The sequence below is a fragment of the Pteropus medius genome, unplaced genomic scaffold, assembly GCF_902729225.1.
Source record: "Pteropus medius unplaced genomic scaffold, Ma_sr-lr_union100, whole genome shotgun sequence".
NCBI lineage: Eukaryota > Metazoa > Chordata > Mammalia > Chiroptera > Pteropodidae > Pteropus > Pteropus medius.
In genome coordinates, this window is record NW_024349804.1 from 441208 (window position 1) to 453624 (window position 12417).

General features: G+C 40.4%; 2 protein-coding genes and 1 pseudogene across 7 annotated transcripts in view; all 3 read right to left on the reverse strand.

Moving 5' to 3' along the window:
• ANAPC4 (anaphase promoting complex subunit 4) overlaps nucleotides 1-6198 on the reverse strand; it is a 37430-nt gene extending 31232 nt beyond the window's left edge. The window contains exons 1-4 of one of the 3 annotated variants that reach the window (XM_039838056.1): nucleotides 5991-6198; nucleotides 1419-1777; nucleotides 1163-1301; nucleotides 366-436 (exon numbers count right to left, since the gene is read on the reverse strand). In XM_039838056.1, coding sequence (XP_039693990.1) covers nucleotides 366-436; nucleotides 1163-1301; nucleotides 1419-1777; nucleotides 5991-6183 — 762 coding nt within the window. In that variant the 5' untranslated portion in view covers nucleotides 6184-6198. Of the gene's footprint in view, nucleotides 1-365; nucleotides 437-1107; nucleotides 1302-1418; nucleotides 1778-5990 lie in introns of those variants that run through there. The other 2 variants (XM_039838057.1, XM_039838058.1) reach the window with 2 other exon arrangements.
• On the reverse strand, nucleotides 2690-2808 carry LOC120582961 (uncharacterized; annotated as a pseudogene).
• A 2854-nt stretch (nucleotides 6199-9052) lies between the features above and the next one.
• Nucleotides 9053-12417, reverse strand: part of ZCCHC4 (zinc finger CCHC-type containing 4) — a 38539-nt gene continuing 35174 nt past the window's right edge. For all 4 annotated transcript variants that reach the window (XM_039838061.1, XM_039838060.1, XM_039838062.1 and 1 more), the window contains one exon: nucleotides 9053-9735. In XM_039838061.1, coding sequence (XP_039693995.1) covers nucleotides 9695-9735 — 41 coding nt within the window. In that variant the 3' untranslated portion in view covers nucleotides 9053-9694. The remainder of the gene's footprint in view (nucleotides 9736-12417) is intronic.

Sequence of the window (12417 nt, forward strand, 5' to 3'; positions counted from 1 at the left end):
CTCGAACTTGCCTCATGTGACTCTTAATAATGACCAGCAATCCTATTGGGTTTCTCTAGTCCACTTGCCTTGTCAGCTTTCTCACAGCTCTCCCTTCTCCTCCAAGTGCTCAGTATTACATCTACCCATCTGGTGACGCTGATGCCTCTATTCTCTCCCTCCCCTCCTACTGCTGTGGCTGTACTATCTGCACTCCTCTCTAAAGCCCTTACAGAGTTCCAATGCACCATGGCAGAGGAGAGAGACGAGATTTCATTGAGGGCCTTGAGAAATAGACTTCAGTACTCTAGACAGGAGGTCACAGCAGTCAACACAGCGACACAGCCCTGCAGGCTGCTAAGTTTTCCTGGCTAAGTTTTCCTTACCATCTGGTTTCCAAGTTTGGCTGCACACAATGCAACTCTTAACCTGGCGGGATAACTAACTATCAGGAAACCTGCCAAAGGAGGAAATACACATAGGTGAAGGTTTCCTTATAAAACGGCTGCCAGCTAATAATAATTCTCAGCCCAAAGTTTGGCCAACTGGTTGAGCTTGATGAACTATAAGGTGTGAACAAGAAATGCTAACGGACAAAATTCATGCACATTCTGTCAGAAATCCAGGGAAACAATCACTCCCTTGTTTAATTTAAGGGTATTTTTAATGGGCAGTAGCTATCCAATCCATAGTATGAAACGTGGACAACATAATACAGATTCTTAAACCTATCCTTTGTGGCAGCTACACGCACGTACGTTCGCAGCTAGTCTGACAATAACTCATTTTTCTTCTGCTACTAAACTTCAAGCGAACTTCGGTCAGGGTCTGTGGATCTACTACTATGTCTAGTTCATGAGTGACACATCATGGGCTTTTAAAAAGCCCATTTAGCAAATAAATGATTAAAGGAGACCTGGCGATGCCAGACTGTGTGGTTGTGTTAAGCTATGTGAAAACTTATTTTCGCCATAAAATACGGAGAATGGACATATAAATGATCTTTCCCGTATATGGTCCCTTATACTTTCACTTGAAGTTTACAGCCGGCCTGGAAGGGAGGGGCAGGATACACAGATGGCCCGTCAAGTTCACAGAACGATAAACCGAGGCTGGGGCAAGCTGTACCTGCTCGCTGTCGGTGGGGCTCGGAGTTCTCGGGGTTCAACGCCGGCTCACTCACCTCGCCCGCGGTATTGGCCAAAGCAATGAGATCCCGCTTGGGTGACCAGACCAGAAAAATGATTTCTTGCGGCAGCTGCTTCTCTCCCACCACCCGGAAGGACGGGAAACAGGTCGGAAAACGCAACATGGGGGCGACCCTGCAACGACACCCTAGTCAGAGGCCGGCAGGGGCCCCGCCGCAGCCGCCCCGCCTAGGCCCGGCGGCCGCATCGCCCTCACCCCGGGCCCTTCCAGAGCTCCGTCCCCTGCCGTACCTGCAGCCAACGCGGCCAGGGCGGCCTGTCGCTCCCTCCGCCCGCTGCGCGGCGGCACCTCCGCGCTGCCCCGCGCCGCGCGCGCTCCGGGCACTTCCGGCGCTCGGACTTCCTCGCGAGAAGAAAGCGCGGGACTGGAAGCGGAGGGCGGGGGGTCTGGACCCGCATGCGTAGGGAGGACGCGGGGCTGACGGAGGGCGGGAGGCAGCCCGCTGGCTGGACCCGGATGCGGGGCTGGAGGAGGGCTGCGCGCCTGGACGGGGGCGTGTCGCTGAGACCGCACAACGCTCCATGGGTAAGGCTTGTATGCACGTGTGTGCGCGCCCGCAGGTCTTGTCCGCTTTCCCGAAAATTCCTTGCTGCGGGTGAATGGACAGTCTTAGGTTTGAGGGTGGGAGCGAGGTCTCAGAAACGGTGGGGAGTCAGACAAAAAGTACCGCAAACTTTAGGTCCTGATCAGCTGGAGCCTTTGGCAGTCTCTAAACCGGTGTTCACAGTGCCGACTGTTCGGTAGAATCACCTAGAGAGATTTTTTTGGACCCCCCCTGCCCAATAATCCAGACCAATTAAAAGAGAATTAATATGGGAGGGACCCAGTCTTTATGCCAACTCTGTAGGCGATTCCAATTTACAGCCTAGGTGGAAGGGCCCTGCTGTTAAACCTCTGACATGGACAATTATTTTTATTCTTTATCTCACTTAAGACTCACACCTTATTGGTAGTAGTGGCCCCACCACAATAAATGAGGGCTATGGACTCATCTAGGAGTTTTCTCATAGCTATTTGAGTATCTGCTACGTGAAGGAATCTGGAATACACAAATGAAGGCAGGCTAACAGGTCAGCCTCACAGGCAGGTAAATCAGAACCCATCTGATGCTTCTTTATACAGGACACGTTTAAGTGTGTCAACATGTTCAAAAAGTCCCACAAGTTATGACCAGGTTAAGAGAATGTGACAGTATCATCCTGTGATTCTTGAACTTAAAGTCTGTGGTAGAAAGCCATCTACCTTTCAGTTATTTTACTTGCTCAAAAGAGGCAGTAGGATCTTCAGCTTCCAGTAAGTCCCATCTTCTTGCACTTTGTCTGGATCTAGTCCCTGGGACGTAGGTGACAGAGGTAAACTAATTCATTCAGCAACAAATATTCATGGCCCTACTTTGTGCCAGTTCTTAACTTTTTTTTTTATATTTAGACGAGGCAACCCTTGGTTGACCTCACAGATTGCAAGGACCTTGTCAGCTTACAATCCTTTTTTTTACTTTTTATGCCTACAGCACCTGGTCTTCCTAGGTGGTCTCCCATCTAAGTACTTACTAGGCCCGACACTGCTTAGCTTCCGAGATCAGACGGTTTCCGGCTTGTTCAGGGTAGTATGGCCGTAGACTATTCTTACCTCTTGATGCTTACTCTGCCTGCTTCCTCTCAGAGATGAGTTTTTCTTCCTTGCCTTTGCTACAAACAATTTAGCATGTCTCCCAAATTCTTCCGGAGTCAACATTTCTAAGGTGAGAATGGACTTGCCTTTGTTATTTATGAAATGCATTTTCAAGTGTTAATGTTCCGGGTGCCAATAATGGATAATCTGGATGATGGGGGCCCAGTATCTATCCACTTAGACATTCCTGTGGGAAGTGAATGCCCATTTTCCTGAAACTTAGTCTGCATATGCACCCTCATACAACACATGAAAAGGACTGTTAATAGAGGTATACACTCAATGTTATGAAACCGAGGCGAGTAACTACCTGCACATTATGAAGACTTCACGGTATAGGTGTGGAGTTCTAGATGTGGCCAGGAAAAAGCAAATGATTTTATGTTGCCATAGAGGCTCATGTGTGCTGGTGGGAGTGGAGGCAGGGACTGTTCCTGGAAATAATCTAAAGTAGCCATAGGACAAGAGCTATTAACGCAGCTTTGGCTTTAGGCACTCCATTTCCTTGCCTTCCTCGTTCTCTAAGGAAAACATTGCTTTGTCAAATTCGTTTTATTTGTGCTTCTGTGGCACAGAATCAAGAGGAAAGGGGAAGAAGGCCGAGGGATCAGGCATTAGTGCCTTTTAAGGAGGCAAGGACAGGAGATATAAATGTATGGAGAATGGAAAGGGTGGAGAGGGGAGGAAATGGAAGAGAAAATAGACTTTAAGAATGTCTATGTTCTATATATCCTCTTTCTAGTGCTTAAAAAAAAATTCACAACTTTTTTTGGAAATAACTTTTTGGTAGCTAGGCTGTTTCTTTGATCACTACACACCTTGGCCTAGCCCATGCTGATGGCATCTTTCCAGGAGTTATAATGGAGTTGAATTTTCAAGAGCCAGTCAGTTGCCAACATAGAGATTCATGGGGGCAGGGGGCATATTGTTGACAGCATCACACTGGTTCATTATGAAGTAGAATAATAAGACCTGGTTATTGATTAGATTGGGGTTATTCAGGACCTTAATCCTTATCACAAGGGTGATGATGCAGTAGAAAGAAAGGACGAGGTAAAAGATGGTAGGAAGGCAAGTTGGGTGGGGAGGGCAAGGGAGGAAATTCCAGAGACATTTATGAAGTAGAATAATAAGACCTGATTATTGATTAGATTGGGGGAATGAAAACGGGAATAGTCAACACTGAGGTTGGGATATTTGGGTGCACAGACACACAAGGAATAGACAACTGGTGGTTGATGGGGGTGGGGGTGGAGAAAGACCAGAGCAAGAGTTCAGTGAGGACTACATTCAGGTGAAGGTGTGGTGTGGAAGTTTGTGACAGCCAATGGGCAGCTGGAAAGGCAGCTTTGAAAGGGAAAGGTCAGGGTCTGAGCAAAGAGGTGGGAGTCACTGTGTACAGGGATGGAAGATGGAGTTGTGTGGGATGTGACTAACCTATGCCATATGAAAGTCTGTTATGTTGAGAGGTCTATTGTGAAGTCATAAAATAGGTGAAACATACAAAATAAGCAAACTGACTGAATTTGCTACAAAGAGAAATAAATGTATATTGATGTTAGGATCTCTCTGCCCTTCTACAGTTTCATTCATTAGGCAGCCAAGCAAACCTGACTCAAAGTGGCACAAGTAATAACTAGAATGTACTGGCTCATGTAAATTGCAAGTCCAAGAATAGGGCAGCTGTAGGGTAGGCTAGATTCAACAGCGTCCCATCACCAGGGACCCAGCTCAGGGTGGGTGTCATCGTAAGGCTGGTTCTCCATCTGGTCACTGGTGCTACCTACTTCCTCATTCAGAGGGAGAACAAACACCTCTTCACCAATTGGATTCAAATCCTGAGCCCTGTTGTGATTAGAGCAACCCCTGTCAGAAATCACAGCTAAGGAAATGGAATTATGCCCAATAGAAAGCCTTAAGAGCTAGAGAGATGTCAGTTATCCCTCACCCCGCCCCGCCCCCAAAGTCTCATGGCAGGAATGACATTTGGGAGATGTTCCATCATGGCAGAGGGAGTCTAAATTGTATTAACTCATGGTCTTCTATTCGCTTCTCACAACCACTTCAGCTGCTGTTCTGGAAAAGAAATTCAGAGACTAGCTCTTGTGGTCTCTGAATTTCTCTGGAGAAAGAAGTTCTAATAAGAGCTACAGAACCAGTATTCATACATATGAGTTTATCCTAAGAATATAAGAAAAGATTTGGTTATAAATATGTTCATCATAGGGTCATTTACAATGGTGAAAAAATGCAAACAACTTAGATGTCTGACCACAGGATATTGATTTTTTAAAAAATATGATACATCCATACTAAAGAATACTATATTTGTATATATAAATTGATATTCACAACATGTTTTATAAAAGGAATATTACAAAACTATTTACAACTCTACTTAGTGGGAGAAATTTTAGAGTGTGTCTGTATGGCTATTTATACAAGAATCTATCTTTGGAAGCACACACACAGAAGCTGTGACAGTGCTTATTTCTGGGTGGTAGGATTAAAGTTGCTTTTCATTCTCTTTGATTTGCCTGGCCCCTGTACTAACTGTAAAGTTAATACACAGGAACCTTTGTTTCCTTTGTCCCCTTAGGCACATAGAATGTTTAGGGGACCATTCTAGTTTTCTCCTCCTCCTCGTCTCTACACCTGCTGATGAAGAAACTGGTCCATCTATTCAGGCTTAGTTTCTTAGTGACCAGCAGATGTTACACTTGTAGTCTGTAGAGGTATGAAGCAACTCAGCAGTGTGAGAATCTTGTGATTGCCCAGCTAATGGGATAAAACTCACCTGTCAGAGCTCTGAGCTCTGCTTGCTCACTTTTGGTGTTTTATTTCCTCAGTCTTGCTGAGTTAACATTTATATTAAATCGCCTGAAATCAAATGGTAGAGATCTTATCCTCACCTTATTGATTGTAATGACCTTCTTACCTGAGCCTCAAGTAATTTAACCCATGTCCTAATGTTCCAATTAAAATCACATCTAATAAATGAAATGAGATTTTCCTTTGCATTTTGTGCAAACATTCCTTACACAGCAAGCCCTAAGCTTAGTTTCTTACTTACATAGCACAGTTAGGGGTCTGAGGCATAAAGCGGTATATTAGATGGCATTTCTACTCACTCAATATGTAGTTATGAACAGCTATTACGTGGAGGGTGAAGAAATGTGTTAGCCTGGCCACCTGCTTTGCAGGGTTGCAGAGGAATAAAGAGATCACACGTGTTGCAGCCAGTGGTCTCTGATACCGCCGTGTGCAAGGCCCAGCTCTAGGAGCCAGTGAACATGTGCAGTGATGTCCACAGGCCCCTGCCATCAGTGAGATTCTAAACTGTAAAGGGAAAACAGGTACAAAAAGTCGTTCTAATACGTGATTTAAGTACCTTAAAAGAAGTATAAATAAAAAGACATAAACACATGCATTTTTATTTCACTGGCAAGAGATGTACTATTTCACTAGAGACAACAAGGACATAAAGGAGGTGGCATCAGATCAGGTCCTTTTGTAGACTGTGATTTTATATTTGAAAATTAGTCAGACTTCTCTCAGATGCCTAGTATTTTACAAATTACTTTGAAGAGGCCAGACATCAACTTGTGTTTTTCTTAAAATAACCTTGAAAGCTGAATTATGTTTAGAGACTTCCAGATAAGGCAGCCAGTGCTGCTCACACAGCACATCCCAACATTTAAACCCTCCGTGTTAGTTGGGATAGTCCTAGCTACTCTAAGTTCCTCTCAATATTGCTGAGGTCTGTTTTCCTTTTTCCAGTTCTTATAAGAAAGAGAAAAGAATAAGTCCTCTCCATCTCTTAGGCATGCCTACTGTTAAGGACTGAATTATGTCCCCCCAAATTCATATGTTGAAGCCCTAACCCTCAGTAGCTCAGAATGGGGTTGTATTAGGAGATAGGGCCTCTAAAAAAGAGATTAAGGTAAAACAAAGCCATTAGGGTGGGCTCTCATCCTATCTGACTGGTGTCCTTTTAATAAGAGGAAATTTGGACCCCAAGAGACACTGGGCATGCATACATATAGAGACACTAGGGATGCATACACATAGCAGACAGACCACGTGAAGACACAGTGAGAAGGTGGCCATCTACAAGCCAAAGAGGGAGCCCTCATAAGAACCAACCCTGTCAATACCTTAATCTTGGATGTCCAGCCCCCAGAACTGTGAGAAAATACGTTATTGTTATTTAAGCCACCCAGTCTGTGTTATTTTGTTAAAATAGCCCTAGCAATCTAATACACCTACCATCTGAAAGCCTCTATAAAATTCCATGTTTTCATCAGATATTTATTGAGCACCTACAATACATGAGAGAGACATAAAAGTGTGTAAAATTATTTCTGACATTAAGAAACCGAAATCTTTTGGGGATATGGAGTCTTTAAATATAATCACATAAGAATAATACATGAAAAGTGCCTCAAATGTGGTGCAGAACACCAAGGGCTTCAGAGAGAAAAGTATTGGTTGATACCAGGGTCTTGTGCAAGACTCCCAGAAGACAAGGACTTGGGTCAGGGCCTGAAGGCTCCATAGATTTTAATAGATGGCTGTATGGACGAAAAGATTCCAAACAGAAAGAAGAGAATGGGATGAAAAGACTGGGGCACATGGAGAAATAAATTAGTCTAAATATCACACTAAATATAAGAACTGAAATCTGATCATTCAGTGTCTACAAAGTGACTATTTCATTAAATTTGATAAGCACAAAGTAAAATGAAATTTGGCTGTAATTGTTTAAGAAGAATATCCTAAAAAGCTTAGAAAGTTTTATCATATTTCAAGGACTTTCTTCTGGTGCCATTTTGAGTAGGTATCTTAATGTTCAGATTTGCAGGTTTCTAATTAGAACAAATGACCTCATCTCCCATCATACTTTACTTCCCAGAGACATTTTTATATCCTATTGGTTTATTCTCTGAGAAAAGAAAGAAGACATTAAGTCCTTAATATCAGTATTGCTTGAACACAGGAGGATAATCAACAGTTTTCCTATAACTTTCTAAGAAGTTAACAAAGTTTTAAAGTACATAATCCCTGATTATAAGTAATACTCAATTTCCTCAAGTACATCTTAGAAGATGTACTTTTTTCACATTTGAATGTTTCTGAAAAAAGATATATCTAAAATTTAATATGCACAATTAATGAGATATGGAGTTTTCCCCCTGAAAAGCTATGATTACATTAACAATGCTTTTTTTCCCCGCCCCCCCACATTTGATGGTATCTTAAAACAAAGGAAATATGATGATGATAAGAACCACTGGACATTAAGACACAATTCTGCAATAGATGTCTGATGTCTGAATTTCAAGGGAGAGATCAATAAATTTTACCATGACATTGTGGATACCATGAAAGTCAGGCAGTGTCCATATCCACACCTGAATCAGAGAGGAACACTCACAATGATTCTACAAGGTTCAAATCTCATGGTAATAATCCTATCACCATAGCAACCCACAGGAAAGGGGGCAAGAGAAGAGTTTTCTGATGCTTATTAAGTCCAGGAGCTTAGCTTATCATCTGATGTCATCTAATGTACACACTACTACCACCATGACCAGAGAGGGCCCTGATGGAATACCCCACATGAGGGGTCAAGCAGTCCTAACTTAAACCCCAGGCAGAATTTAAATATTCGATGGAGGGCAGTTCTACATTTACAGGGCTCTGACTAAGCCCAAGCGAGGATGCCTCTAAAGCAGATGTCTGGGAACAAAAAATCACTATGCAAATGCAAGCCTTTCAAAACTATTCAACCTCAAGGAGATAATGTCAGGTACCTAACACAGAAATGGAGAGATGAACTGTTTGTTCTCAGTTCCAACTACTCCAGTCATCAATAACAGAACTGAGAACGAGGCGAATGCTCATTTAATCACAAGTTAAGGTATAGTTATTATTATCCCCATTATGATAATGAAGAAACAGGGGCTTCTAAAGAGTGAATGACCTGGCCTAGGACACACAGCCAGAAAGTGTTAGAATAGGAATGAGGAGATTTAATCTCCAAACTATCCTGCCTTCTACACTGCTTTTATAGACAGAAACTTACAGCCTAGGTTAAAAGACAAAAAATAACAGAGCAAGTCCTAATTCTGAATAACTTACTCATTCAAAAAACATTTAGGCGATTCTATACCATCAAAGGACAACTGTAAAAAGTATTTGAAAAATAAATATTTAATAATAATGTAACCATAATTATAATCTTTATATCTTTGGACTACCTTTGTCAAAATTCTTTACATCACCTTCAGATTCTCTCTAAAAATAATTGTACGTTATACTTCTCTTGACATGGGGTTTAAGCCATTGTACAATATTGAATATTTAATATAAAATATTTATCTTATTTAACATACACTTATATAATATAAACAAAACCTTAGGTTTTCATTTTCTTTGGACTCTGCAAAAGAATGCTGTATGTACACTTTTCAGATAAAAGAGGCTAAAATAATACGATTGGAAGAGATTTAAAGAGAGAAAAAGGACAGAGAGAGAGCCAAGAATGGAACAAATCTCCAGGTCTCCAGAGACGCTGCTGAGGGGTCCATAAACCAGCAAATACCACCTGCCTATTATCTAGCTTAGAAAGGGGCACACCTTTGAAAGCGACAGGATTTAAGTCCGGTATGGCACTTTCAGAAAATGGCATCAAAGGCTGGACTATAAATCTTTCTTATTCTCAAGTCACTGGACATTTAAGAGCAGAGATATTGATGGGCTCTTTCTCTCCTTTTCTTCTTCCTTGTAACAGATGTATGATTCATGGGTTGTCCTTTAGTGGTCTCCATTTTCATCTTATTACTTTTTCTTTGCTTCTGCTTTCTGACGGCTCTGAAAAACAAAGTGCTAAATTATTTTGTAGAACGAGCACAGTGAATAATGCAATTAGGTTGAAGTTTAATTAACTAGCTAACCAAATAAGAAAACAGAAGGGAAAGAATTTACTATATTATAAGCATAAATCCTTCGAATCCTAACCGTAATAAAAAGAAGACAATCAGAGGCCTGACCAAGCAAAATGTTTGAGGAAAAAAATATTCTTTGGAAGACGGTTACTAAAGATTTAGAACAATCTATTCAGGACAAATACAAGACAGAGGTAAATAGTCAAGCCAATGAGTTGGGAGATTTTTTGTTGATTTTTTTTTTTTTTTAATATCTGTACTGCTCAACTCAGCACTTCAATCTCCAAACCCCTGAATTACATTTTTCAGAAAAAGGACGATACATTCTGGCAGTTCGCAGAGGTAGAAAAATGAAATAGCACAACAGAAAAAACTGACAACACTTAAAGAGGCCCATCTCATAAGTCGCAAGGCTAATTTTCCTTGCTGCGGTAGATATAAAAGTCCTGATGAGTGCCATACAGGATGTCCACATTTTGTGGTCTCTGTTTTCTTGAAGACTAGCTTCAAAATGAACAAGTTAAAACTCACCCTTTAAGAACACTAACCCACGCCAGAGGAAAACAGATCTTTTGCTTCTGGTGCTCTCTGAACTAAGTTACAGTCAGTCTATAGTTGAGAGCAATTACTGGTCTGTTCATTCCTTTTCGGCAAGCTAGCAGAACCAAGGAATGGGTTGGGGCTGCCAGCACTGGCACACCTGGAACCTTTCCATGGCTGCGCAGCACTATCAGTGGTAAGGTTCACTCTCCTAAACCACAGCTCCCAGGGAAAAGCTTATTCTCGATCTTCCCAGGACCAAAACCTGGGAAAGGAGCTTCATAAACAGTATATAATCCCCAGTGGACCAAACTCAGGCCTCTCTCTGGTTCATTAGCATGTATGTTCAGTGCTGAGAATAACAAAAATAAATGGGTATAACCTTTAACTTCAAGGAGCTAGGAGACTGAGACAAGGCAGATGGCATCTTTCCCTTTTCTTCCCTCCAACATTTTTAGAGGAAGAAACTGAATCTATGAAATTCAACAAGAAAGTGGCAGAACCAACTTGATTCTAGAACCTGTGCTCTTAATTACCTTGACACTGCATATTCTACTAAAAATTATTCAGCTATGTAAAATGTTAAGCATATAGTAGTCACTAAATAAGTATTAGTAGCTCCATATGACTTATTCAGAATTTTGCTGGGCAAGTTTAAATTTTTCCATATTTAGATTTTGTACTGTGGACTGGAGTATCCTACCAATTAATAAAACAAAACAGTCATCTTTATACCGTTTTGTGCACATTATATAAATCTCCTTTCCCTCCGGCCATTTTTTAAAAAGTAGGATAATGTCCTGATAAGTGATGATTTAGCAAATTTAACGAAGTATAATCTCTTTATAGCAAAGTCAGTGAAGCTATGCATGCCTGCATACAAAATTTTTTAACAAATTTTCTTTGGCTTATCTACTCATAATAACTAAACATGAACCAGATTTCACTAAAGGATACAGTAAACAGAAACAAAGAAAATATTCACTGGTAATATGAATACCTAAAACTTTCTAGACATAAAGTTTTTCAACAGTGATGACTGATTGAAAATAAAGCAATTGTATTATTTTGCCTTAAAATTAAACTGACCTAGTATTTGTCCTCTAAAATCTAAATTATAGATATTTATGTAACTGATAAAATGAGCTTTAACCACAAGAGGGAGCCAGCGTCATTCTAGTTCGCAACCAAAGGAAACTAAGGGAAAACCAATTAATATGAGAGCAGTAAAATACATAAGATGAAAAGATATTTTTATGCCATATATGCTAACAAGGCTTATTAAAATTATTTTCTCTATTGTGCAGAAAAAAAATTTTGCATTGTCAATTTCATTATTTTAAAAAAAAGCAATACTAAAAGATAACTATTAACAGGAGTTTAGCAATTTTTCTCAGAGAAGAAAGTACCGTATTCTAAGAGATTTGTGCTTTGAATTAAACTTGATAAAATCTAGTACTAAAAAATACTAGACAGTTTCCCTCAATGAAAACAATGTATTTCTACCAAACAGACTAGCCAGGGCTATTTAAGGACCAATGAAGAGCCCACAATATTTTACTAAAATGCAAATTCACTTTCCATGTATCATAGGATCACAGAATCAAAGGTTGAACACGTTACTAAGTCCTGTCTGAAACCGGAAATACACTGCAAATAGTGCAACAATTCCAGACCAGTAGTTTATTACGTTGTATTCTATTCTTGAAGGTTTCTTAGGAAAAATATTTCATAAGATTCTTCAATACACCTCTTTAATTAATTTTAAAAATTCCACTTCTTTCTTGCATTACTTAGTGGAAATAATTATTTAAAGTAAGTTTGATAAAACAGTATGAAAAAGGCAGTCAAATGGCTGGAATTCAATGGAAAAAATAAATTTTCACTGACCAAAAAAATAAAATAAACAAATGGGAAAGAATTCCAATACAATCATAAAAACCAAAGAATCGGATACTTCTAATACTAATAGATTTTTTTAAATCACAAGTCACATGATAGCTCAAAATTTTTATCTTGATCTAAATTTTCAAGTAATGCTAACTCGACTCTCTGGTTTTCATATCAA